General features: G+C 51.2%; 1 protein-coding gene across 2 annotated transcripts; it reads right to left on the reverse strand.

Moving 5' to 3' along the window:
- Nucleotides 1–1726: 1726 nt before the first annotated feature.
- Nucleotides 1727–19369, reverse strand: SALL3 (spalt like transcription factor 3). 2 transcript variants are annotated; one of them, XM_070361794.1, is made up of 4 exons: nucleotides 19288–19369; nucleotides 7047–7390; nucleotides 3930–7016; nucleotides 1727–2867 (listed from the first exon to the last, which is right to left on the reverse strand). In XM_070361794.1, the coding sequence occupies exons 1-4, from the start codon at nucleotides 19367–19369 to the stop codon at nucleotides 2436–2438; spliced, it is 3945 nt and encodes a 1314-aa protein (XP_070217895.1). In that variant the 3' UTR covers nucleotides 1727–2435. The 2 variants fall into 2 exon arrangements, with proteins under 2 accessions (XP_070217895.1, XP_070217894.1); XM_070361793.1 differs by having other exon boundaries at nucleotides 3930–7390.
- Between the last annotated feature and the right edge of the window lie 5339 nt (nucleotides 19370–24708).

Below are 24708 nucleotides of genomic sequence, written 5' to 3' on the forward strand. Positions count from 1 at the left end.
ACGCTTAGATATGGCTTAAATCTAAGCTGTCAGACCTGACTGACTGTCCTTGGAGAAACACCACAAATATACATCCACCATCAATGACCATAACCTCAAATGCCACTTTTTCCATTAGAATAATCAAGGAGCGCCATTCAGAAATAATATTACATCCTGCATTTTATTCAATTCCATATGACAAAAATAGGAACCTAGACTAAGACATCCATTTCAATCAGTAGATGTGTCAAGCCACAGATTTCGTCATAAAAAATATTGGATCTGGGTAACAACTCTGCACTGGTTCAGGGAGGGCCCGGCCCTGCACGGTGCTGCAATAGAAAAATAAGTGTCTCTCCACCGTGCGGAGGGACAGCCTCACCCGGACACAGGCTGGGCAGTCTCACTGCCCGCCGCGAGCTGCCTTATGTACAGCACTTTACATTTCTCTTTTCTCACGGTATATACACATCTTTCTGGGAGGACAGAACACTACATGGTACCAAATACGACCCCCACCCCCCAAAAAAAAATCACACCAAAAGGGACACAGATAAATAATAACAACATTCACTGCTGAAACACAGCGACACCGAGCACCTGTTTTCTGTTCCCGACACAGGCACACCCTCACCCGTCCTGGGAGAAGAGAGGGTTCCCGGGGCTCACTCCATCCCACCTCTGTGGGAAACAGTGGGAGGGTTCCGTGCTCTTTTCCGACAGAAACCACCGCTAGGTCTGCTCATCTGTGAGGCTCTGAAACTCTGCTCAGTGACACGATGTGGTCTGCGCTTGCTGGGGCTCTGTTAGGAAGATCGTTCTAGAGCTCGGTCTCTGCTGAGGCGGCCGACTGCCTGCCTCCTTCCTCAAGGCTCGCCTCCCGGCGCTGCCCCCGGGCACGATGACCCGGGGGACCGTGCAGTCGGAGGAGGCCCCACTTTCAGACTCCGGCACGCGTGCAGCACACAGAATGAGGTAGAACACACCACCTGTCCACACGGCCTGGCTCAGCCGAGCCGCTTGCACCTGCCCGGGGCCCTTCCCTGACTCGGAGCAGCTGACCGTCACCAGCACAAGCCTGCACTTCGAGTGACTGGACCACAGTGCGCTTCGTTTGCTTCTGAGAAGGTAATAAATAAATCAGAAACCAGAACATGTCCCGCTTGTGATGGATTATACTGCCCGACACCCGGCACCTCTCGGTTTATTGGACACAACGCCAGGCCTGCAGGCAGTTGGGATCTGGTCCGCGGGCGTGCGAGGAAGCAGCAGCGGGGACAGCAAGATCACACCCGCACGGCAGCTGCTCGGCTCCCCCCTCCCGGCTTATGTTGGTGCCACAGCCCTAAGACGAGTTCACCAGAGTTCTGTTGGGGGTGGTCAAGCTTTTAAATGCGCTTTCTAGAAAAGTTAAATCACTCAATGTAAGAAATGGCAGGCCCTAGTTTACTGAGGAACGGAAAAGTCCTGGTGGTTTTCCTGGTTAAGGAGCACAGATTTCTCGTATCGTTTGACCTAAGACCGTAACAGCTTTTTTTTTTTTTTTTCATTTTCCTTCAATCAAAGTACTATTTATAAAATGCTTTACATCTTTTAAAATTTTCAAATTATAGACAAACCTCCCTAATACAAAATACTAAAAGTGCAATAGTATAAATTAAGAGTTTGCAACCACATTATACAAACATTACCTTTTTATTGTACAGCTTTGATAATGTGAAATATTTACTCACAACTGCTATAATGTTGTGAATAATTCACGGTGACGTCTGTCTGTGACTTGTTCCCAATTGCTGGGCTACAGACCACACTAGAGACCACTGTCCACATAGCAGCTACAGACATTTAAATTAAAAAAAAAAAAAAAAAAAGGCTTGTTATTGACAGGTGCTTGCACACGAAAAGCATGCTGTTTCCTAACAGAACTTCACGATTTTGCCTGCATGGAAATCACCCACTTATTTATAGTAAAACAAATCTTGCTTTAAAAAAAAAAATTCACATAGCCAGATGTATTCTGCAGTACAAAAGCTGCCGTTATAGTCAGGCTGCATTGTCTGTGACCCGCATCATCTGAACGTCATAAATTCTACAGGGGAAGGTGCTGTGCGGGACCGGCGTCAGGCGCACTGGACCACGTCATTGAGATAAGAGTTCTAAAGACAGAGTTCAAGTTTCTAACTAATTCCAACAAGACCACCGGACGAGTTTCCCTGGCACAGGGCGGGCTCTGGAGGGATGGAACGGATGTGGTCTGAGCCCCTTCGGCTTCCGAGGCGGCTCTCGGAAGACGTCTCTTTCTGACTCAGATCTATCTCCAAGGTTGCTGAGTTCCCAAGTTCACCTCGAAAGGCGCAACCGGGCAGCGCAGGAGGCCACCTCGGGCGGCCACCCGGTGACGTCTTTCCTGCTCCGGGTGAACCGAGAAGGAGACCCACAGGGCAGGGACGTGGCTAGTTAATCCCAATCTCCTTGTTATCCTCAATGAACCGTGTGAACGGCCGGCTGCCTCCCGTGTCCGAGTTGGCTTTGTCCAGCCCTGCGATGGGCGGGCTGCTGCCTGGACGTGCCTTGTCCAGCCCGGCGGCCAGGGAGCCCAGTGGGGGGAGGGCGCTCCCGCTGAGACTTACGGGCAGCTGGGGGAGGCCTCCGTTCTGGATGACGGAGATCTCGTTGTTCTTCATGGCCAGCCCGTTGGTGATGGCAGCAGCGTACTGGTTCCAAAAGCTGGGGTCCACGTTCATGGCCCGTGCGGCCAGATCCTTCTGGAACATCTCTGAGAACTTCAGGGCATCGCCACCCAGCAGGGCCATGGGGTTCTCCACCGACAGGCGGCGGCCACGCCTGGCGGGAGCGTTGTTCCACATGTGGGTGCCCATGTGCACCTGCGGGGACAGAGCCACACTCAGGCGTGAGCGCGCCCAGCCTCTGGTTACAGGGCATCCGGGGCCAGGGGACGCCTTCCAGCTCCTTTCCGTCCCCTCCTCCCCAGCCTGAGCATTCATCTGGGACAACAAACTTGTTAGGTGAGGTTTTCTGAACATCTGAGACATGAACCTGCAACACTCCTTTCGTCAAGTACAAGGCAAGCTGACCGATGAGCTGATGGACACTCCTATCAGTTCACAGCTTGACAGCATGATTTCCCCACTAAGGTGTCAGACCCACAGGCCACCTGGAGGGTCCCAAAGCTCCCCCCATACCCAGATCATCTTCTGCTTGTAACTCCTGCCTTTTCTGTGCCTTTCTCTGGTTTTCTCCCCAACAGAGAGGGAACGTCTGGGCACCTGTGGTCAGCAAGGACCTCAGGTGGCCTTCAGGAAGTGGAAACCACGTCCACAGTGCCTACTGAAGGGGGTTGCTGAAACCCCACATGCAGCTAACCTGGGCTAGAAAGCAGCACGCTGGCCTGAATGGCTCCGTGGTGCTGGCCATACAGCCTGCCTCCAGGGAAGATGGGCTGCCTCGCTGCATCTTGGATACCAACATTATATCATTGTACCGTTTGCCCCTGGCCCTCAGGCTGGGAAGCTTCTGCCAAATGCCCACCGGGCCCTCTTGGCAATCACGTGGACAAACCCACAGATCAAAGCCCTGGCCTCTGGACAGGATCAGCAGTGCTCGTGTCACGTGGAAGCATTTAAAAGCCTAGCTATTTTGGTATCAGTGACCCACTGGACTCAGGGCCGCAAGTGTGCATCTCCCCAACACCCTGCAGCCACTTAGGCGGCACCAGCCTCTCAAGGGGAGGACAGACCGGCACGGAAGGCAAGCTCCTCACTGGGCCCTGGACGTGCGTGGGAGCGCCACATGGAACACGCATACCTGGGCACACATACAAGGCAGACTCGTCCATAACACTCATAGACACGGCACATGCACGCTCTCTTGGGGGTACCCCTCAGCCAGGACCACAGGAGGTGAGGGGGGTCCCGGGCGACCCTCACCTTGAGGTTGCCCTTGGTGGTGAAGGCTCTCCCGCAGATGGTGCAGCCAAATGGCTTCTCCCCAGTGTGGGTGCGCTCATGGATCTGCAGGGCGCTGGCCGAGGAGAAGGTCTTCCCACACGACTGGCAGTTGTGCTGCTTGGGGGTCCGGCGCGGTGGGGGGGCCAGCATGGGTGCGAGGCCAGGGCTCATCACCGTCGGAGGCCCAGGGGGCACCTGGACGGCAGCTGGCAGCGGCGGACCCTCGGCCAGCAGGCCGGCCTTGCTGTGCCCGTTCACTTCCGTTTTGATGGTGGTGGGCGTGGAGCCAGGGCCCAGGCTCGGGGTGCCCTGGCTGGGACCTAGAGTAAAGTTGGGGTCAAGCAACTGGGGAGGCAGCTCTCGCAACCTGTGGGTCAGTAAGTGCTGCTTTAAGTTACCCAGTGTGGAGCAGCCGCGCCCGCAGACCGCACACACGAACGGCCGCTCCTTGGTGTGGCTGCGGAGGTGGATCTCCAGGGCGCTCCTGCAAGCAAAGGGCTTGGCACACACACGACACACAGTGCTCGCACACTTACCCCGATCGCGGCTCAGGAACAGCAGGCTAAAGGGGGCCTCCTCCTTGACGGCCGGCCGGCACGGGTGGGTGGCCGTCAGGTCCAGCGCCCCTCCATTCTCGGGGCCGGGGGGCGGGCTGTCCGGCTTCTCCGTCTTCAGCGGGGTTTCCTGGGGCTCCTCCTGGGCGCCAAGGCCCGGGGACTTGGAGGGCAGGCTCTCGCTGTTACTGTTTCCGGGTGACAGGGCCTGCAAGGAGGAGGACGACTCAGACAGGGCCGGGCTGCCTGCACTCCGGCTCTCCAGGTCGCCCACCGCCGAGGACGAGTCGTTGCTCAGACGGTCGCTCTCCCCAGACCCGTTCTCCAGAGACTTGAGGGCACTCAGCTGCGGACAGCTCATGACCGAGTCCATCATCTTCATCTGGTTCTCCAGGGCGGCGATGCTGGAGATGACAGAGGGCGGGGAGGGTGGGCAGGAGCCCGAGAAGGCCAGCAGTGGCTTGTTTGGGTCGCCGGCCGCGTCCTTCAGCTCTGCGTCATCCTCCAGGGAGTTGTCGTCCATGTCGTCGTCGCAGGCACTCAGAGCATCGGCGGCCTTGTCGTCGTAGGGCAGCACAGCGTCCATGGCGTCCTGGAAGCCCTCGGGCAGCGGCGTGTTGGGGATCTGGCCCCCCATGTGCATGCGGATGTGCTGCTGAAGCACCACGGCGTTGGTGAACTTCTTTTGGCAAATGGGGCAGGAGTGCTGCACACGCAGGGGCGGCTTGGCGCGGTGCACGCCGAAGTGCGTCTTCAGGTTGCCCTTGGTGGTGAAGGCACGCCCGCAGATCTTGCACTTGAAGGGCCGCTCGCCCGTGTGCGTCCGGTAGTGCATCTTCAGGGCGCTCTGGCAGCTCAACACGCGGTGGCAGATGACGCACTGGTTGGGGTCTGTCATCTTCTTGTCTATGTTCTCCACCAGCTGCTGCAGCTTGGAGGTTTCGGACGTTTGCATAGAGTCGAGCAGCCCTCCGAAGGGGAACTTGGCCTTAAACGGCTCGGCCCCGGCCGGGAGGACCGGGCTGCAGAGGCCTGGGGATGCGCTGCTGTCCGCCAGGGCAGACGTGGTGGAGACCTGCCCCGCCGTGGCCGGGAGGTCCCCTACCCTGGCGTTTGTGCAGGGCAGGCTCACGGGCTCGGTCTTGGGCAGGGAAGATCCACCGGGTGCTGGCTGCGGGGATCCCGCAGCCACCGGGACGCCTGCCTCGGAGCTGGTCAGGCCTGGGGACAAAGAAGGGCACTCGCTGGACGCGGGTGAGGGCCGCTGCGGGGAGCGGCTGGCGGGGGTGAGGCTGGGGGAGTCCACGTAGCTGCCGACGCCCACGCCTGGGAGGGTGGGTGGGAGCTGCAGCCCCACTGAGGTGGGCACAGTGGGCAGCGCTGGCTTGCTGTCCAGCCAGGTGGTGACCGGTTTCTCTGGCGGCAGCGACATCCCGTAGGGAATCCCAGAGCAGGTGGGCACGTTGTCCAGGTACTCGGGCACCGGGTAGGGGTTCATCTGGATGTGGGGGTACTTCTCCTTGTGCCTCTGGAAGTGCACCTTCAGGTTGCCCTTGGTGGAGAAGCGGTTCCCGCAGATGTTGCACTTGAAGGGCCGCTCGCCCGTGTGCGAGCGCAGGTGGATCTGCAGGGCACTGTCGCTCCCGAACACTTTGGCGCAGAACCTGCACTTGTGCTTGAAGAAGGGGTCCTCAGTGCTGGCCTTGGGCTCAAACACCGACACGTTGGGGGGCTTGCCCTTGCGGTGCTTCATGAGGGCTGACAGGGGGTCCAGCGCGTTGGCCGTGGCCGCGATGCTGACCAGCGGGTTGGGGAAGATGACGGTGCTGGCGGAGGTCTGAGGTAGCAGTGGGCTTGGCAGGCTGGGTGTAGAGGTGAGCAGCGGCCCGGGCCCCAGGGCGGGGGGCGTGGGGGCGTTCTGTGGCCGGGAGGCGCACCCCGAGGCGCCGGCCGCTGGGGTGGAGGCCGTGGAGGTCGCGGGGGCACCGGAGCACGCGGGGGCACCGGGCTCCGGCACCGAGGGGCCTCCGCCCGCGACGTGCGGGGTGCTGGCTGTGGACGCCGGCGCAGCCAGGTGCTGGGGGCCCTCGTAGGCCGCCGGTGGGGCGGCGGGTCCCTGCGCCGTGGCCGCGGGGCCGGTGCCGGCCGAGAGTGGCAGGGTGGGGTGCGCGGCCGGCCCGGGGTGCAGCGGCGGCCGGGATGGCGGCAGCGGGCGGCTCATGAGGGCCACCTGGCTGCGGATCTGCTCGATGAGCTGCAGCTGCTGCACCTGCTGCTGCTGCAGGGCCACGAGCTGCTCCAGGATCAGCGGGAGGGCCGCGGCCGCCACGCCACCGCCCGGGCCCGCCGCGCCCGCGGCCCGCGAGGTCTGCGAGAACTGCGCCACGGCCACCTTGGTGCTCAGGAGGGTCTCCAGGGTCACGTTGGTGCTGGGCATGCCGTAGGCCGCCCCGGGGGCCGGCTCGGGGCCTGGCGGTGGAGGCGGCTGCCCCGCATGCGCCGCGCCCGGGCCCTGGAAGCCCTTGTCCGCGGGCGCGCCCACCTCCATGGGCTCGTCCTCCCGCTCCGGTGCCCTCGCCTCCACGGCCTCCCCGCCCTCCGGGGCCGCCGCCGCCGCTGCCGCCGCCTCTTCGGCAGCCTCGCTGTCCGCGCGCTCACTGGCCGAGCTGGCTGGGGACGCCTCGGGGAAGTCCTCGGAGGGCGGGGCGGGCTCATCCTCGCCCACGATCAGCACCAGGGGGTTCTTGGTGCAAGCCTCCTTGTGCGCCAGCAGGTCGGCCCACTTGAAGAACTCGGCGCAGCACTTCTCGCACACGTGCGTGTCCTCGCCTCCGCTCCGGCTCTCGTTGCCGCTGTCCGCGTCCTCGGCGCCCTCCCCGGGGGCCGCTGAAAAAGCAAGACATTACATCAGCCGGGTCTCGAGAGACAGCCCGCCCTCCATCTCAAAATTTTGCACATAAGTAAAATCAATATTTTTTATTCTGTACAAATTACCCCACTTCAACATTTCTGACGTCCTGGCGTGTGTATTCTGACTCTTTCTAGCTAGCTAATCATTTTCTTAGCACAATCCATCAAATTATGAGGCTCTATCAATTGTGGATACTGCTTCTTAATGAAATTCCATAGAAGCCATTGATTTCCAATATTTTCATACAATCTGCAGCCACCCTGTCTGTTGGGTACAAAGCCAGCCTTCGATGGGCTCATTAGGACTCCCCTACCATCCGGCTTCCTCATTTCCAGCAAAATCAGAGATGCCTTTGCCAGTTCGCTTAACATTGCTAAACTAATCTGTAACCTTTCAAACTCACGTCAGCACCTGACAGGGGAGCCGGCTGCAGCCTCTCTCCTGGGCTCGGACCACGGAGATTTATTATCTTTATGCCGTGCGGAGACATTACAGATTTAATGTAATTCTACAGAACCTTTCAAATCAATGGGCATTTATTTCATGGAGGAAATTTCAGCTAAATACTTTCATTTGTAAATATAACAAAGAATATATAAGCACTTCTTACATCTCTGCTCAGAAAAACAATCTCCCCGACTTGCAGTTCGATCCACACATCAATCCTGTATCTTTTTAGCGGGTGCACTTGCCTCCAGATACAGTACGTTTCTACATTTCAGGATTCACCAAACGAATACCATCAATATAGTCTGTGCCTAAAATTAATCATGTTTAATACAATTAATTGCCTCTGTCAGATGCAATATTTCTTGGCAAAATGAACCAAAATTATATGTTACTGTTACTAGCCAATCGTGTCCCACAGATTGTTAACAAACTAGAAATTATATATTTAAAGTTCATTTATGTTGACATGTTTAACATGAGAATGTTGTAGTCAGACACACTTTTTGTACCTATTTTCATCTATTCACATAGAAAGACTTAGCAAATTATATGCTTGTGCCATGGTGGAAACCCTCTAATTGGTTACACATGTTTAATTACTGTTGTAGGCAGCGACTTGCCGACTCCCGTTACCCTCTTGTGCCGAATAACAACCCTGTATAATGAATGATTCTCATTCACACCTGATCAAATAAATAGCTATACAGGAAGGAGAAACCAACATCCGAGGACATGCCCAGCTCCTATTTTCGGGGGGAGGCTGGGGTGACAGGCAGCCCTCAATGGGGTGCTCAGGCTCCCTGTGCCAGCCTGGGTAAAACTGCCTTGCAACTGCTTTTTGTCAACTTGCGGATGGAGTGACAGCAACAAATCACCTGGACAGAGACAAGTGACAGCCTCAAGCCGGCCCTTTGTTGTCGTGCGCAGTGGAGTGTGAGCGCCACGCACCCTCAGGTCCATATCCCCGAAAACCATTGACTGTTGAAACATCAACAAATGGATTTGCTGAGAAGCCTCCATGTTTTCTCGTTTAGGGTTTTAGGGAAGGAAGGATTCGGCACTGATTTCAGTAGAGAAATCTGACTTGTAAAAAATATCCAGTGAAAACATTTAGTCCCTCCGCTAGAGGAGAAAATAAAACTATAATTCGAAGCTGGTCGGCTGCTCCCCGCGAGGCTGCTGTTTCCAGGTAATTTATACGTGCCTTTAAAAAATTATTAGTGGTGTTCAATTAGCATTTTCTTAACTGGCTCAACCATTTGATGGGGGAAAAAGTTAGAGCTGCAGCCCATAAAGACCTGCTAGACTTTTAAACTAAATTCAGTGCTGAAGCTCAGACTGCAAGGAGTCTCCTTACTGCACAGAGGCAGGAGCGGAATCGGTGTCTGTAATGAGGTCGAGTGTAGCTGGAAGCAAAGACATGGCTGATTTATACTGCAGATAGCAGCGTTAACAAAATAAATACTTGGAGTACTTAACTTTGCTCTATGTATGCAAAATCTGATCTGAAACTTGCAAGGGTTATGGAACAGGGCAGGGAAAAAGCCTCAACTCTTCAGGTAAATAATTTCTTAATGATAAGAAAACACGGGCTATCTCACATTTTAGTTCACCTATTTTAAAAAGGCAAAGAATCTCTACAATTTGTTTATAACAGTGGGTTGTTCTCCTGCAGACCCACATAATAAAAAAAGCACTAGTGGACATTTTAAAAAGTTCATCTGCATTAAGCAATCAAGTTGGAATCAGTGTTATACTGTATCATAAATAGTGTAATTATCAGAACACAAAATATTCTAAAAGTTAATTTTAACACTTTAAAGCTATGATATAAAATGCCAGCCATAGTCTTCATAGAGTTTTAATTTTAATACTTTTTAAAAAGAAAACTACAAAAAAAGAGAAAAATACAGAGAAATTAAATACTGCTAATTTTTTGAAAAATTATTTTTACATCTTTATTCCCCAGAGAAGAAAAAAATGTATAACTTACATGGTACACAAAAGCATTCACATGGTATATACGTTTACAGTTTTATACAATTAAACACAGTGTATGTTTTGTCCAAAGAATATTTTTCATTTTCTTTTCCAAAAAATTATGATTGAAGTACAGTTGATTTACAATGTTGCACCAGTTTCAGGTGTACAGCAAGGTGATTATTTTGTATATACACATATTTATGTTTTATTTCTGTATTCTTTTTCAGATTCTTTTCCATTATAGATTACTAAAGAATAACAGTTGAATATATAAAAGTTGAATATAGTTCCCTGTGCTATACAAGAATATATTTTTTAATATGGAGTATGTATTGGGGACAATTCACTGAGAAAACACTTGGAAATTGGCTGATTGCTGGATCACTTTAAGTGCAACGACTGCCAGAAGAATTTACGTTAACTTTCATCTTTACAAATGAGCATTTCCCAGATTTTCTTTGTAACACATTATGGCATGTGAAATAAGGAAACAGGATTTTATTTTACACTGTACTTTTCTCTAAGGTTTTAAGAAACCCAAATAAATCTCTATTTACTTTAAAGATACATTTTAACATTTCCATTGGCTTTTTTCATGTACTAAGTATGTGGGGTTCACCTGCAAAGTCAAGAAAGCTGAGAAGGTAATTTCCTCCTGCCCCCACTGCAGGTGGGCAAAATTATAACTGTGTCTCAACTGTAGAAACCATGCACAGAATAATAATATTTAAGCACTATCTACCAAATAATAAGCCATTTTGTTTAAAGGAAATTGATAATTACCTAAACACAATGAAGATATTCTTGCCAAAGTAAAATAAACTTGCATTGTACGCCTCTAAAATCGAAGAAGGAAAGCAAAATTGAAGAGAGGAAATAGGGTGAAAATGGCATTCTGAACATTAGGGCCTGTTAGTTCATTATGTTAATGAACCTAACTAAACAGTTGTTGGATTTTACAAAGTTTCATAATAAATTTGCCTTTTAACTAAAACATATTTAAAAAACTACAATCAGTGAAGAAAAAAAATTCCTCAATACAATTCATATTTCGTATTGAGGGCAAATAATTTAGCATCACCACCTATGGTTTTTCTTACTGGGGTCTGCATGAAATACGGTAACATGATCACTTCAATTGTTAATTTCTACTTGTTTCACTATCAAATCTGAGTGGGATTAGCATTCCATGAAAGTTATAGAGAAGCACAAATTTCACAAGACAGTCTTGAATGCAATGAATACAAATGAAAAGACTCTAATACGTCACGTGTGGAATAGAAATTTTGGGTGCATATTTTAAGAACGTTTTTAAAGAACAACAAGCACTTCAACTGAATTGGTTGGGAGAGAAGAACCAAAGCGAGCCTGTTTCACTGGGGACAGAGCTCTTTAGAAGCAGCAAGACCGCACTTGAGCCCAGAGTGAAAGCAGCGACCTTATGTCGCGTTCGGGGTGAGACGCAAAATAAGTTGTTATAACTTGCTTCTCGTTACAGTGGCTACACGCATCGTGTTACAGCGTAGACATGCTAATCTGGAAGTACTTATCTTTAAAAAAGTGCTTTCTATAACAAGAAAACCCTTATAGGAAAGATCTGACAGCAGCTCCAAATTTTATCATATAACGTCTAAAGTCCTTTAATCCTGCCATTGTTTTAAGCCACTATTGTGTCGGATTCAACTATCTTTTAATTAAACTTACATTGGAAACTGGCTTTTGCATTCTAAAAGTAGAAGTTATTATATCCATTTGTTGATATGGCTTTAAAATTTTTGTTTCACGGTAAAGCCATGTCCATGAGCCACTGTAACAACAGTACAAGTTTGAGAAATTTATTTCCAATGCAATAGGAAATTCTTTCTTCCTAAAAGGGACAATTGAAAAACAAGCATTGTTAACATTATCATTAATGTCAAAATAATTTATTTTTTGCATATTGGCAGATCAATGACTTAAGAGACTTAACTGCACATAGTCAGGGGCTTAGACTGTGCAAGGGTTAGAACTAGTGGAGAAAAATGCCAACCAGTGCACCCAGGAACAGAACTTAGGCAGGAATCTTCCCTTCTTGGTTAACAGGAGTATTTGGTCAAGGTTACTTTCTGAAAGTGCCACACAGCTTTCCTGGACTGACTGTCAACGAGAAGAAGGAGCTGTTGTGAAAATAACCTTATTTTGCTAACATGAAGGATGCACTGGCCATGGCTGCCAGCCCGGCGATGGGGTCTGTTCTCCTGGACGCAGTCAGGAGGAGGGACACGCAGGAGCTGAAGCTATTTCAATTGGAGAGGAAATGTGCAATTAGTTTACAGCTAGCCCCACACTTACTATTTATACATGAGATTTTCAGGGCTTCTAACGCTCACCATTCAAGCACTCCTGAGCACGTGCGCCACAGGAGGGGCAAAAGGCTTCCCTCGCCTTTCAGAGAGAGGCCTCCAACCTAGGGAGGGCCTCAACGGCAGTATTAAAAGTACATATTTTCCCCCTTCTCACTAATAAAAACACAGAGGATGTTTAACAAAAATGTCCCCTTTATAACTCTCTGGGTGTGAAAGGACCTCCCCTTGCGCCATCTCTCTCTCAGCTCCAATTCCCGGTCTGCTATACAATATACAAGGATCATGTTATACAGGGATCAGGTCTTCACTGCCTGCAAAAGCTAAGGTGGTCTTCCAAGTAGAGATGACCTGGCAGAGTGCTTACATGCCCGATGATCTTTTTAAGCTACAAGTAAAAAGCATCACTGTAATATTGATGAGAATATTTGCCACATGACGCTTTCCTAAAAAAATTCTAAGTGGAGTTCTCAGTAAGGCGTTTTTATTCTCTGCGTCCTGAGGGCAGTACCTTGTAAATAAGTAACCACTTACACAGAGCAGTAAACAGGTGTTTGATAATTTTGTTGATCAAGCTCAAACTTTCACCTTGATTCTGCTACACTTTTTAATTCCTTTTAACAAGAGGAGAAGCAAAAGTTGTCCTTTATGGGAAAACGAATGTTAACCTCTTCACTTTAATTAGTAACTGGGAAACGCACGTGGGTCTCGAGGAAAGGAAACTGTACTTTTCTCCTGTGCCTTTTCCATCCCTTAAAAATCTAAGAAGCATTTTTCAAGTTTTCCCAAATTGTTAGGAGACACTATTTTCTTGCAAATTAATTCTTTTTAACTCCTTATGATAGCTTTGAATCCCATAAAGAAAGATGAATTATCACATACTGAGCCCAAGCTGTGAAACAGGAGGAGACAAATAGAGACCCCTACTGTGTTTAACAATGTAGAAGAAATTCCAGACGCGATAGAAAAATTTTGTCCTTTCCCTAGACCTCCAAGCGTGTGCGCTCGGAGCCGGACAGCGGAGGGCGCTCGCGCCTCGCCCAAGCCGCGCTGACCCGCAGGCCGGCTTCCGCCGACTCAGTGGCCCACGCCTCAAATGTGTTAAGGACAGACCACCTGTGGCACAGGCACCAAACGCCTTCTGTTTAAAAGGTTTGCGGGTTCTCCTCTGCGGGGTGAAGCACCGGGGAGGGAGAACACTGTTTCCTTTATGGACGCACGCAGCTGGAAAGCAGCCACAACGTTCACTTGTCTTAACTATCTGCCCGACGCTGTATCAAATAATAAGATGTTTGTTGCACTTCAAGGTTGCACAATCGTTCTTTCATTCAGATGTTATGCTGTAATCACCCTTCCGATGAATGCACGGATATCACTATCTGTGCCTCACGAGCAACGCACAAACCTGAAATTCGGCGGCCAATGCAGACCATTTCGATCAAAACTAGGGGAGGGGAAAGCACGGTTTGTGCTGGGTCACTTTTTTGGTCCAGATAAACTCACACATGAAGCTAAACGAGCTACTCCACCATGCATCTATGCAGACAACTGCCTAGGTCCTCCCCCAACTCCTCACTTTCCATATCCACCGGCACGACGATAAAGAAATAAGCCAAGCCTCTCGGATGTACAAACACCTGGCCTGAAGAACCCCACAGCTGCGCACACTGCGCCGTGTCCAGGAAGAAGGCGCCCATCCATCGACTGTAACCGTCGACTCCTGCACTCGGTCTCAGGTTATTAAATCATTTCCAGGATTTGCCATCACCTCTGCACACTGTTCCATTTCTACAGGGGAAGTTTACACATGAGCAAAAAAAAAAAAAAAAATCCTCCAGGAAAAGCTCTGCCCGGGGTCTGAAGCCAGCGTCTGCCTGCGCTGAGCCTACAGTCAACAATCAAACGGCGGTCTGGAGAGGGCACTCAGCAAAGAGGACCAGGAATGCCGAAGAATTAAGACCAAGAGCCACGGCACCTGCAGGGTTAATTAAACAGTTCAAGATGTAACAGCCGCACAAAAGAAAACGGGTCTCTCTCCCTCTTGGAGAACTATAAACACTTGTGCTGAACTAGCCGGGCATCTGATAAGCCCAGCAGCACAGGGCAAACCTGTGGGTCTCCAGTCCACTCTCAGAGCCAGTGTTAACACTTAACAGAACACTGGTGAGTCCTGTTGCCAAGGTCAACAGCGCAGATGCACTAATTGTATTATGAGCTTGACATCTAGTGGCCACCCCTGGCAGGGCAAAGCAGGCAAAGGTTAAACCAGCAGGTCTGTTGCAGCAGTGCTCTGAGCCACCCACCTTTGGTAGAGCAGTAGGAAGCTGCCAGTCCCCTGCAAGCCCACCTTCTCACAGATTCCAGGCCACCAGGCAGGACCCTGTGCGGCCCCAAGGCTTCCCGGAACACAGAGGGGGAGGGGTCCGGGATGGTCAGCAGGACTAATCCAGGATGCCTGGAAAAGACAGGCCCACGGAGGGGCGCCGGGATGCCACCCCAGAGCCTCAGGTCTCCCTGGACCCGAGCTCTTGCCTTTAATTAACAAACAGGCCAACCCTGATCTCTCACATAAACAGAGCCCATTACATTATTTTATTATTTCAATTAATATTTCACACTTGCTGTGATACGACTTGCCTTACTCGTCAGCTTGGAAATCACACGGTTAACTGCTTTCGAGATCACAGAAGTGTTCAAATTAGAGAGAAAAACCTAAGGATAGGGCTTAAGTTTATGTCAAGTAATAGTGAAAAACAAAAAAATCTAAGGACAGGGCTCTTTTGTAAAATATAAAAGTTTATGTAGAGTAATAGTAAAACGTTCAATGTCTACATAGATTTTATTTACGCCTGGTCTTATACGAAGTGTGGGCAGCATCACACATGCTGTGATAGCAAACCTGGCCCACCGGCAGTGGAATCAGCTCTCGTTCTCACGAGGCTGTTGTTATCCTGGCAACTGGTCAAGAAACCATGAAGGAAATGAAAACTAACAAAACAACAAAACCTCTTCCTCTTCTAAGTAGTATTTAACAATTCTCCTTCTTGAAACTATTTCCAGCCTTAAAGGATGGGGCATGACCTCATTGGCAGTTAAGCAGGTTTTTATTTCATGCAAATAAAATACTTACATTTAAGGATGTTAAATTCTAACTGGTGTTCAGTACAGAACGGAAACCTTGGTTGCACCTTTGCTGAATTCTCCCCAAAAGAAAACGTTCTCAGAGCTATCTTGGGGTGAATGGCAAAGCCTCTTAGAGACTGTAGTTGAAAATGAAATCTGACCCACTTTTGCCTGCTTTTGCCATCATCTTGTATACAAAAAATAATCAGCTTGCTAAGTAATTCCTGCTGTTGGTCCATACCTTCTTCCTTTTCTGGATCTAAACAGATCTAAAAATATTGGATTATGTATAGATTGTGGAAGTTTAAATGTGCCTTAAAAAAATCCCTCTTACATAATCAGCTCTTTCTCTGTACGGTGGGAATTAATTGGCAGACTTTTTATTGGTCGCCAAATTATGCATTTTTAAATAGATTAGGATTTTAACTGCCATTTTAAAAATAAATGTTTGCAAATTCTCCTTTTCCTTTCCCCTCCTGCTTAACTTACTCCTTACCTTTCATGTTTCAGAGAAAACAGTCTGCCTACGGATGTTAGAAAGTGGCTTCTGTATTGTTTCCTTTGCAATGCTGAATTGTAAGTGTGTGAGTGAGTGCCCTGAGCGCTGAAGGCAAACCGTGCACAGACAGATAAAAGAGAAAAGATCTCAGCACCCAGGGCTGGGGGCCTTCTTCCCCTTAATTTAAACACAGTCTTTGAATACCACTGGTAAAGTCTTAAATCACAGGATCACCACATTTTAAAGGATTTTTAAGATAGCCATGTAACTGTGAGTTGGCAGAAAATAAAAAACAAACAAGATACAGGATGGCAAACTGATTTAAATTATAACATTCTTTTGTTCTTCCTCATATACATATTTTCCTCCTAACGACAATAAAATATATCCCTCCTAATTTGTATTTTATCCAATGAAGGATAGCAATAATACACCTTTTAAAGCTCTTAGTAGGAGTGTAAGTGCTGTTCCATCATTAGAAGTTTTAATTAATTTTTCTTAGAACAAAAACATTCAGCTGGCTCAAAGGATTTCCATATTGGTGGCATACATTTAATTAACTGAATCCTAAAACTGCATCCCATTTATTTCTAAATTTTCAGAAACAGGAAGGAAATACTTTGCAATTTTAAAAGATAGTACCTATTGGGAATGTAAGTCAAGTCCCAGCCATCCTTAAAACACATCTTTAACAACCGAATAACTTTAGAACTTTATGTAAATCTTTATCACTTTTTCCCGTTCTACATACGTCATCATAGTTCACTTTTGCAATAAGGTCTGGAAAGTGCTAAGGCATTTTTGGATAGCTGTCTTTTCACTGCTTGCCTAAAAACTAAAGCCTGAAAAATAACAGTCACATTTCTATTTTAAAAGAAATAAAGCCTTTTACTGTAAATTGATGTGACTGTGCACTCTGCCCCGCCCATACCATACTAAAAATTTTGCATAGAATATTTGTGTTTCATGTCATTATCAAGAACTTTCAATTTTATTGCAGGCATTTACTGCTTTAATTAACATGTAACACCCAAAGTGATACAAAGGAATTATTTACTTCCTTTCTAAAACAATGTAAACTTAGTTCACTTATAACTTGATGCATAGTTTATTTCCACTGCTTTTAACAAAATATAATTCTGAGAATATCTGAATTCATGGTGGAGTGATTTAGTTTTCACAACCATTTATCTTAAAAAAAATATTTTACTTAATTCTCCTCCTAATGGCGATCAGCACAACAGAGTAATACATACATGAACATTCCTTAAGTGAACAGAGAACAGAGTATCTTTTATGCTCCATGAACAATCAGCTTCAGAATAATTAAATCAGAAAGAACTATTTTTTAAACAGTTTTCCGGAACAATCGCGGGAACACACTCCTTGACTGAGACTCAGCCCCAGACAGGCTATTTTTGGCCTGTTGCAAAGTATGATCAGGAACTGTGGCAATATCTTGATTACAACTCTGAATGATTGTGAAAAACATAGCCTAGACAAAAACTTTAATCCCATGGTGGGTTAAAAGAAAAAAAAATCCTGAATATGTTTCACCCCTAAATAAATTCAGTAACAACAAGGGGAATTCAAAAGAGAACTTGTGAATAATTTACTCCATCTTAGGTTTTCAAATAAGGGCTCTGGACCCCTCCACATGCTACACTAGGAGGTTCACCATGCTCGCATTTCTGAAGTGAAATTAAAAATGAATAGCAGTGTCTCAGCTTGTTAATTGTTAAATACAAGGGGTTTTACTCTATTAATTAAAATATGCTTTAATAAAAAGAGACATTGCACATTTTGATAACGACCCTACAAAGCTGAGAAGTATTTACATTGTTGCATTTTGGGGCGGCTGTGAAAGCCGATTTTAAGCTATTCAGGAGCCACAATAATAAAGCTTTAAAATTCCTCACTGGGATGCAATGTAGTTCTTTTGAAGGAAAGACTGTCTTTCTCATTCGGCAGAAATAAATCCATTCATTTGATCATGTAGTCATTGAGGGCAATAGAAAACAAACCAAGTGTGAGAAATTCTATGTGATGAAGTAAACAAAACAAAAAAAAATCCATTTCCATGACAAAAAGATTCTTTGTCCTTAATCTACCCACCATATGCAAGCGTTTCTTTTTAGCATATCTCCCGTTCTAATCTTGGGTGACCAGGCGACACAGATAAGAACCTCTTACCTCCGCTGCGACAAAAAAGACCCTCACGAGTTCACGAATTTTATTTAATTCCTGAATTCCCAGCCGCGTAAGAAGCCTTTGCTCCCTTCTCCATTCCGATGTGGACGAATACCTGCTTTTGCAAACTTTAGGGCACCGCTCGCTAAACTCTTCAACTCCTTTTATTTTCTGCAGCCTAGTTCCCAAAGCAAAGATGCGTATCTGCTCTAAACCACTTATAATAGGTTAATCCAAAAAGTTGGCCGGCCTGTTTCGTAAGGATCACACTACTCTGTGCCCGGGCTCCGGGCAAGTGCAGGGTCGCCCCGCGTCCCGCGATAGCCCCGCGGCCGCCCCTCCCGCACCCTGGGGACCCGCGGGCGGCGCGAGGCCCGAGCCTTCACTTTCCCGGGCTGGGGCGCGCCAGGCCAGCCCGCTCTTGGCCCGGAGCTTACTTTCGCGGCTCCTACCTTCCCTCCTGGATGGGCAGGAAGTCCCTACCCTCCAGCCGACTGCAGAAGTGGCCGCGGCGCCTCCAAGAGCAGGAAAAGGCCCAGAAAACCGAGAAGCGACAGAAGCGTGCCGGGGTCCTACCGCGTGCACGACCACCCCCCGCGCCGCGGGGCAGCTCACCCGGGGTTAATTCCCAAGGCGGCCATTAGGAAAGGCCAGGCCACACCGACTTCCTACTCGCCTCGGAATGGGATCGCTGGTTTGTCGGCGCGCCCGGACCTCGCGGGCTCCGCGGCCCTCGGGGCACACCGGGCGCCGCTGGCCTGCCGGGGAGGGAGAGGCCGCGGTCAGGGCGGCGGATCCGCTCCGAGAGCTCACCGCCTGGGGCGCCGGGCGCCGAACAAAGCTGCCCCGGCCCGCATCCGGCGGTGGGAGACCCCGGGACGCGTCCCCGCCGCCGCGCTTTCCCGAGTGGGCGCCGCGATCGCAGAGGCCAGCCCCAGTGTCCAGGCGTGGTGAGCCTGGGGGGCGGCGCGGAGGCGGCAGCTCGGCCCCTCCCGCCCGCGCCCGGCTAGGCGCGCTGGCCTCCGTGGGGCAGCGCGGGCTCCCAGCGGTCCCCGAGCCCTGGCGCCTCCGCGCGCAGCTCAACTCCCGGCGGCCGAGCCAAGTTTACTTCGCCCGAAACTCCCGCGCCGCGCGCTCCGGCGGAGGAACGGATCCCCAGGCTGGCCTGCCCGGGTCGAGCGCCACACGTCAGGCACCGGCTCGCGGGAGCCCGGGCACTTTCTGGGTCCGCGGGGCCCACGCTCCCTCCAGACGCCCGGCCGCCCCGCGATCCGCGGCCCCTCACCGTGCTCGGGAGCCCCGTCCGGCGGCGGCAGCTCCTCGTCCGACTTGAGATGCTGGGGCTTGGCCTGCTTGCGCCGAGACATGCTGCTAGCGGCGCGCGGGCCCCTCGCAGGGCAGCGGCATCAGCGGGGCGGCCGGCGGGGACGGCGCGGGGCTGCCGGGCGGGCGCGGGGCGCGGGGCGCGGGCGGCGGCGGCGGCTGCGCGGGCCGCGCATGGGGCTGAGCAATTAGGCTGGTGAATAATGCATGGCTATTAGCAGAGGGCCGCGCCGATTGGCCGGCCTCCAGCGGACTCGGGCGGCCTATGCAAATGAGGCCGCGCTCGCAATTAGCGGCCGCGCGGCGAGGAGGGGCCGTCGCCTGCGGGACCCGGGCGCGCGACCGGCGCCGCCTCACATCGCGGGCTCCGCGCTCTTCGGCGCCCGGTTGCGGCCCGGCGGGCCGGGAGCGGCTCTGGCCGCGGCGGCCGCCCGGACCCAAGCGCAGGCAGCAAACTTTGGCGGCGTCCGCGCGGCGCCTCTCCGCCGGCGCGCCGGGCTCGCCCCTTTATAGAGTGTCTGCGCCGCCGCCCGCGCCCCGCGCCGCGCCCCCCCGCCGCCGCCCGGCGCCCCTCCCGGAGCGGGCGGCCGCGGGCAGGGCTCCGGCCGGCGCCTTTGTCTCTCCGGGGCGCTCGGGCGCCGAGCCTCCTGCTCTCCGGGCGCGGAGGGCCGGCCGGCCGCCTGCCTCTACTGGTCCTCGGCGTTTCTCCGCACGCCGGCCCCGCTCGGGCTCAGGTGGTGTCCCAGTCTCCGGACCTTCTCTCCGGGCTCGTGTCCGCTCTTCGGGCTCCCCCGGCGGCCGGCCCGGCCCGGAGGCTCGCGGCCGGAGCGGAGCGGAGTGCGCACGCCGGGGTGGCGGGACTTCGGCAAGACCAACTTTCCGGTTCGGAAGCGGCGCGGGCCGCGCGGCTCCTCCCCTCCCCTCCCCTCGGACCCCCTCCCCTCCGCTCCCACCCCTGTCTCCCCGCCGCCGCCGCCCCCCCCCTACCCCGGGCCCCTCGACTCCTGAGCGCCCGCCCCGCCCGCCGCCGCCACCGGGGCTGCCCCGGCCCTTTGCCCGCCCGCCAGGCCTCCGGGCCGCCTGTGGCTCCTTAAATCCAGGGACAGGGAGGGGACCGCGGGGCTTCGCGTCCCACCCCCAGTTCCGTAGCCTGATGGGTGCAGTGCCGGGCGCCTGTGGCGTGGGCAGGGAGCGCAGGGTGCCGGAGGCCTCGCGACTGAAAGTTCCAAGTCCACAAAAGTCCCACGCGTGGCCCACCGCGTTCTGGACTTTTGGGGGTGATGTAGGGGGAGCAGGTGAGGGGTCGCGCACGTCCGAACCTGCCCCGCATCACCGGGCGGCGGGCGCCGCGCGCTCCCGGCACACGCACCCACTCTCCGCCCGTTATCAGGCGCGCGCCTCCGCCCCCTCGCGCGCACCCCACCCGCAGCGGCGCACACGCGCCCTCGCCCACTCCCGCGCGCTCACTCCCGCTCGTGTCCTCCATTGCGAGCGGCCGCCGGGATGTGCTCCAGGCCCGTCGCTGCCGAGCTCGCGCTTGTGCCCTGCGCCCCAGCATGTCTTCTTTCATTTCCTAAATTTATTATTTTTGTCTTCACAAGTGGCCCTGTCTGGTACGAAGCTTTGGCACAGATGGCCTCCCGGCGCTTCCCCCAGGGTCTTGTGCTGGAAGGGAACTGCCGGCTAGCAGACAGCCCTGGGCGTCCGCAGGGCTGCGATCTCCCCGCGTGGCTGGGAGCGGGGCTCTGACTAGTGGGGACCCCCTCCCCCGCCCCGGGTGGACCCCAGCCCTGCGCCACTCGCCCGGCTCTCTGGGAATTGCTTTTCCGTTCTAGAACCTTCCCTCTTCCCAGCCGGTGTTCTCTCGCGCGCCTCTAATTGTGTAAGTTTCACGAAGCAACAGCTTTGGGCTCCAGGTAAAGCGCAGAAAAATCATACAGAGGAAGGAAGCGCACAGGTTGGAATCGTCTCCAAAGAGACCCCGCCATCGCTTTTGCCACCCCCTCCCAGCCAGATTCCTGAAAATTGGTTCTGTTTTGCTACTTGGTGGCAGGAGTATTCACTTAGGTAATTTTATTTTTTAAAATAAAAAATGGAAAATGAAACATGTTCGAAATCTAGAGTTAACATCCCCCCATGGTAACGCTTTTATAGCTAAGCTGGGAGATGCAGGGAAGGTCTGTTTCGCCAGTGCGCCGTCAACTTTGGCAAATGCTGCTGCATTTTGGGGACGCTCTCGCATCCGGCGCAGAGGCGCTCGGAAGTGAAAAGTTTCCAGCCAGGGCTTTGGGGCTAGCTGGCCAGGAACTTTGCTGGGAAAAGAGTGGCTAAGAGGAGGGGCGACGCAGGGGCAGGCGGTGGTAGCGAGTGGAAGTTTCTTGCAGAATTTACAGGACGGCAGGAGTTTGGGGAAGTTGCAGCGCCGCAGCGGAAAGGTAGACGTCTGCTCCCCAGCAGAGAAAGAACCCAAAGCGGCCGTCAGTGGGTCGGAGTCCTGGTTAAAGGTGCACTGCCTGTTGTGACCTGGTTAATTCTTTTTCCCTTCTTTTTACAAAACGACACTTTGGGGGAAAAGAAGCAAATGGAAGTTCTCGAGGCGTCCGAACCCTCTCAGAGGAAGCCCGCGCCCGGCTCCCCCGCAGCCTTCGGGCCCCGTGGCAGCGACTCCTCCGCTTCGGGCCACTTTGCGCGCACCGGCCCCCGCCTTTTTGTTCCTAAAGCCATTCGCCCGCCTCCCCCAGCCCCCCAGCCCCGTCCCCCACTCTCTCCGACCCACTGGCACGATTTCCTTAAGTCTTTCCCGGACTTATAAACGCCACAGTCTAATTCCGTCGACTCGTTTTGCATTTTCTACGGTGTGCGGTCGTGGGGAGGATCTTAAGTCCCTCCAGCGAAGGCGAATGTCAGGCCGCGGCCCTTTAGCTGTAAGAAGCGAGCCGTCAGATCGCAGACGTGTCCGCCAGCCGCGAGGCGCTTTGTGAGTGGGGAGACACGGCAGGCTGGGCTCGGCTGCGGCGGACGCCGGGGCTGCCACAAAGCGAGCGGCCGCGAAACCGCACGCGGAGCCCGCGGTCCGACCTGCCCGGGCGCGGGGTGCAGTCCCTGCCCAGGGCGCGCGCGGGGTGGGGCCGGCGGGGCGTAGGTGCGGCTCCACCTCGACACCCGCGCTCTCTGCGCTCGGATTTCGTTGAGAAGATCGAGCAAAGACTTGGACGGAAAGAGCCAGGGACGCAGCGGAAGGGGAACCTACAGAAATTCCCCGCCAAGTCTAGGTGGTGTGGATCTGTAAACCTTTTAAAAGATTGACTGGGGTATTCAAGATCAATAAAATTAAAAAAAAGAAAAACAATAAAATACAAAGTAGAGGCGGAAAACAAAAGGCGAGTTACCTCCTGAGTCTCCTGTTCTCCTTCGCCTCCCTCCACTGAGGTCTGAAACTTTTCTTTAAGTGTTTTTATTTAGTGCAGGAAGTTTTAATGAAAGCATACCTATCTTAAGTTCGAGTCCCAACAATAGCTACAATGCGAGTCGACAACGTGTCAAGAAGGGTGTTTTCACAGATGAGGTACCAGAATGTGTCCTCCAGTCTCGCCCAAGCGAAAGGACCCCCGGAGCTGTGCATCAGACGTGTGGATACCGACTTGTGCAGGCAACACACAGGTCTTTGCCATCACATGACCACTGTCTATTACAATATTGTAATACCTAAACACTAGCAAAAACAAAAGTTGGGTTTTCTTCCCTATAATTAAATCTAATTTGTTAATTGTCTTTACTCTTGCAATGTTGTTTTCATCTTTGGAGGCGACACGTTATTATTTTGTCTGCTTAATAATATTATTTACAAATTAATACTGTATATTTTACATTAGTGGAACATATAATTAGGTGTTTGATTAATTTGTATCATTTATTCAGATACTACAGAAAGCGTATCTGGGATACTGGCTTGACAAGGGAAGGTGGAAGGCTTGGTTCTGTCTTAATGTCCCGGTTTATTGAGTCTACCTGGCTCTTCAAAAACGAAAGACAGCTTTGCATACGGTGCATTGGGCACTTTATTTACAATGTGCTTATTTTCCCAGCTACTTTGTATAAAAAGTATTCAAAGGTTAGAGCTTTATTTTTTTGTCTCTTTTCATTTTTTTTCCCCTCCCAAATCAAAGTTCTTTTCTTCTCTCTCCCCTGTCTCTGGTTCCTCCCCCACCCAAACTTTTGTTTTTAGGTCCTTAAAACCGGCATGATTTTGTGTCTTTAATGGTGTGACAAGTGACCGCTAATTGGTTCTCACTTGAGCAAAGATATTACCATACTAATATTATTATTGGTAAGAAGAGGTAATTGATAACACCACCTGCCACTCTGGGGCAATCAGGATGATAAATGTTTCCATCAACAGGAAATCTGTGCTGGGTGTACCACAGCCCAACGCAAACAGCATGTCAAGTGCCAATTATAAAGATGTTTCTTTTCTATTACATTTGGGCGGTGGGGGCTGGGGGTGGTGCTAGGAAACGTGCAGCCAAAAACTATATTTATGGTTTTTTGAAAACGCTTTTTCTGAGCTTCTCGCTCACCCATTTGAAATCACTTTCCCCATAAAAATAAAATGCTCTCCTTAAATAAACCAACATATAGCTAACTGCCCTGCCCACACTGCACACAACTCCTGCTGTTACCCCGTTTGCTTTCAACACTATCGAGATAAATATGTCTAAATATTTTTATAGATAGGAGCCACGTGTGTAGTTATAGAAATCCATCTAGGTCTTTGTGCTTCACAGTCATCTTGAATGTTCATTACAGGTCAGCTTACAGCTTCACATGTAGGCATCACAGGCAAACATTCCATGGCTTTTTATGTCATACGCAGAGAAACAACAGCACAGACTCATTCGTCTTCACATTTAGCTACACAAGCCATGTGAAAGCACTTCTCTTTTGACCACTGAGCCACATATCTGGGCTGTGGTGGACCGGCTGGGGCACTTCAACACGGATGATTCCTTAAACAGTGGCCAGCTAAAACCTTGACTCCCTTGCCTATAGGGAGGCTCAAACGATTATTATTAGCTTGCATTTTTAGATGCAGGCCTCAAAAGGCGAAATCAGCTATTGATAATTGCAAGAAGTATACAGCAGCTACTGTATCGATCGGCTTGTCCCTATTCCCCTGGTATGGGAGAGATAAGAAGACTCAGTCTTTAGTGCAATATAATTTCTTTTGACCTATCTGCTTGCTACAGACTTATGATGAATAGCCGGACTGGTTAAAGTCCTTTATCACGAAAGTTACCCCTTGATATAATATTGATTCTTTATAACTAGCTCCAAACACAAAAATCAAACTGTCCACTTGACCATCATCATCATCAATATCATC

This window comes from Bos mutus, chromosome 24 (genome assembly GCF_027580195.1).
Source record: "Bos mutus isolate GX-2022 chromosome 24, NWIPB_WYAK_1.1, whole genome shotgun sequence".
Classification (NCBI taxonomy): domain Eukaryota; kingdom Metazoa; phylum Chordata; class Mammalia; order Artiodactyla; family Bovidae; genus Bos; species Bos mutus.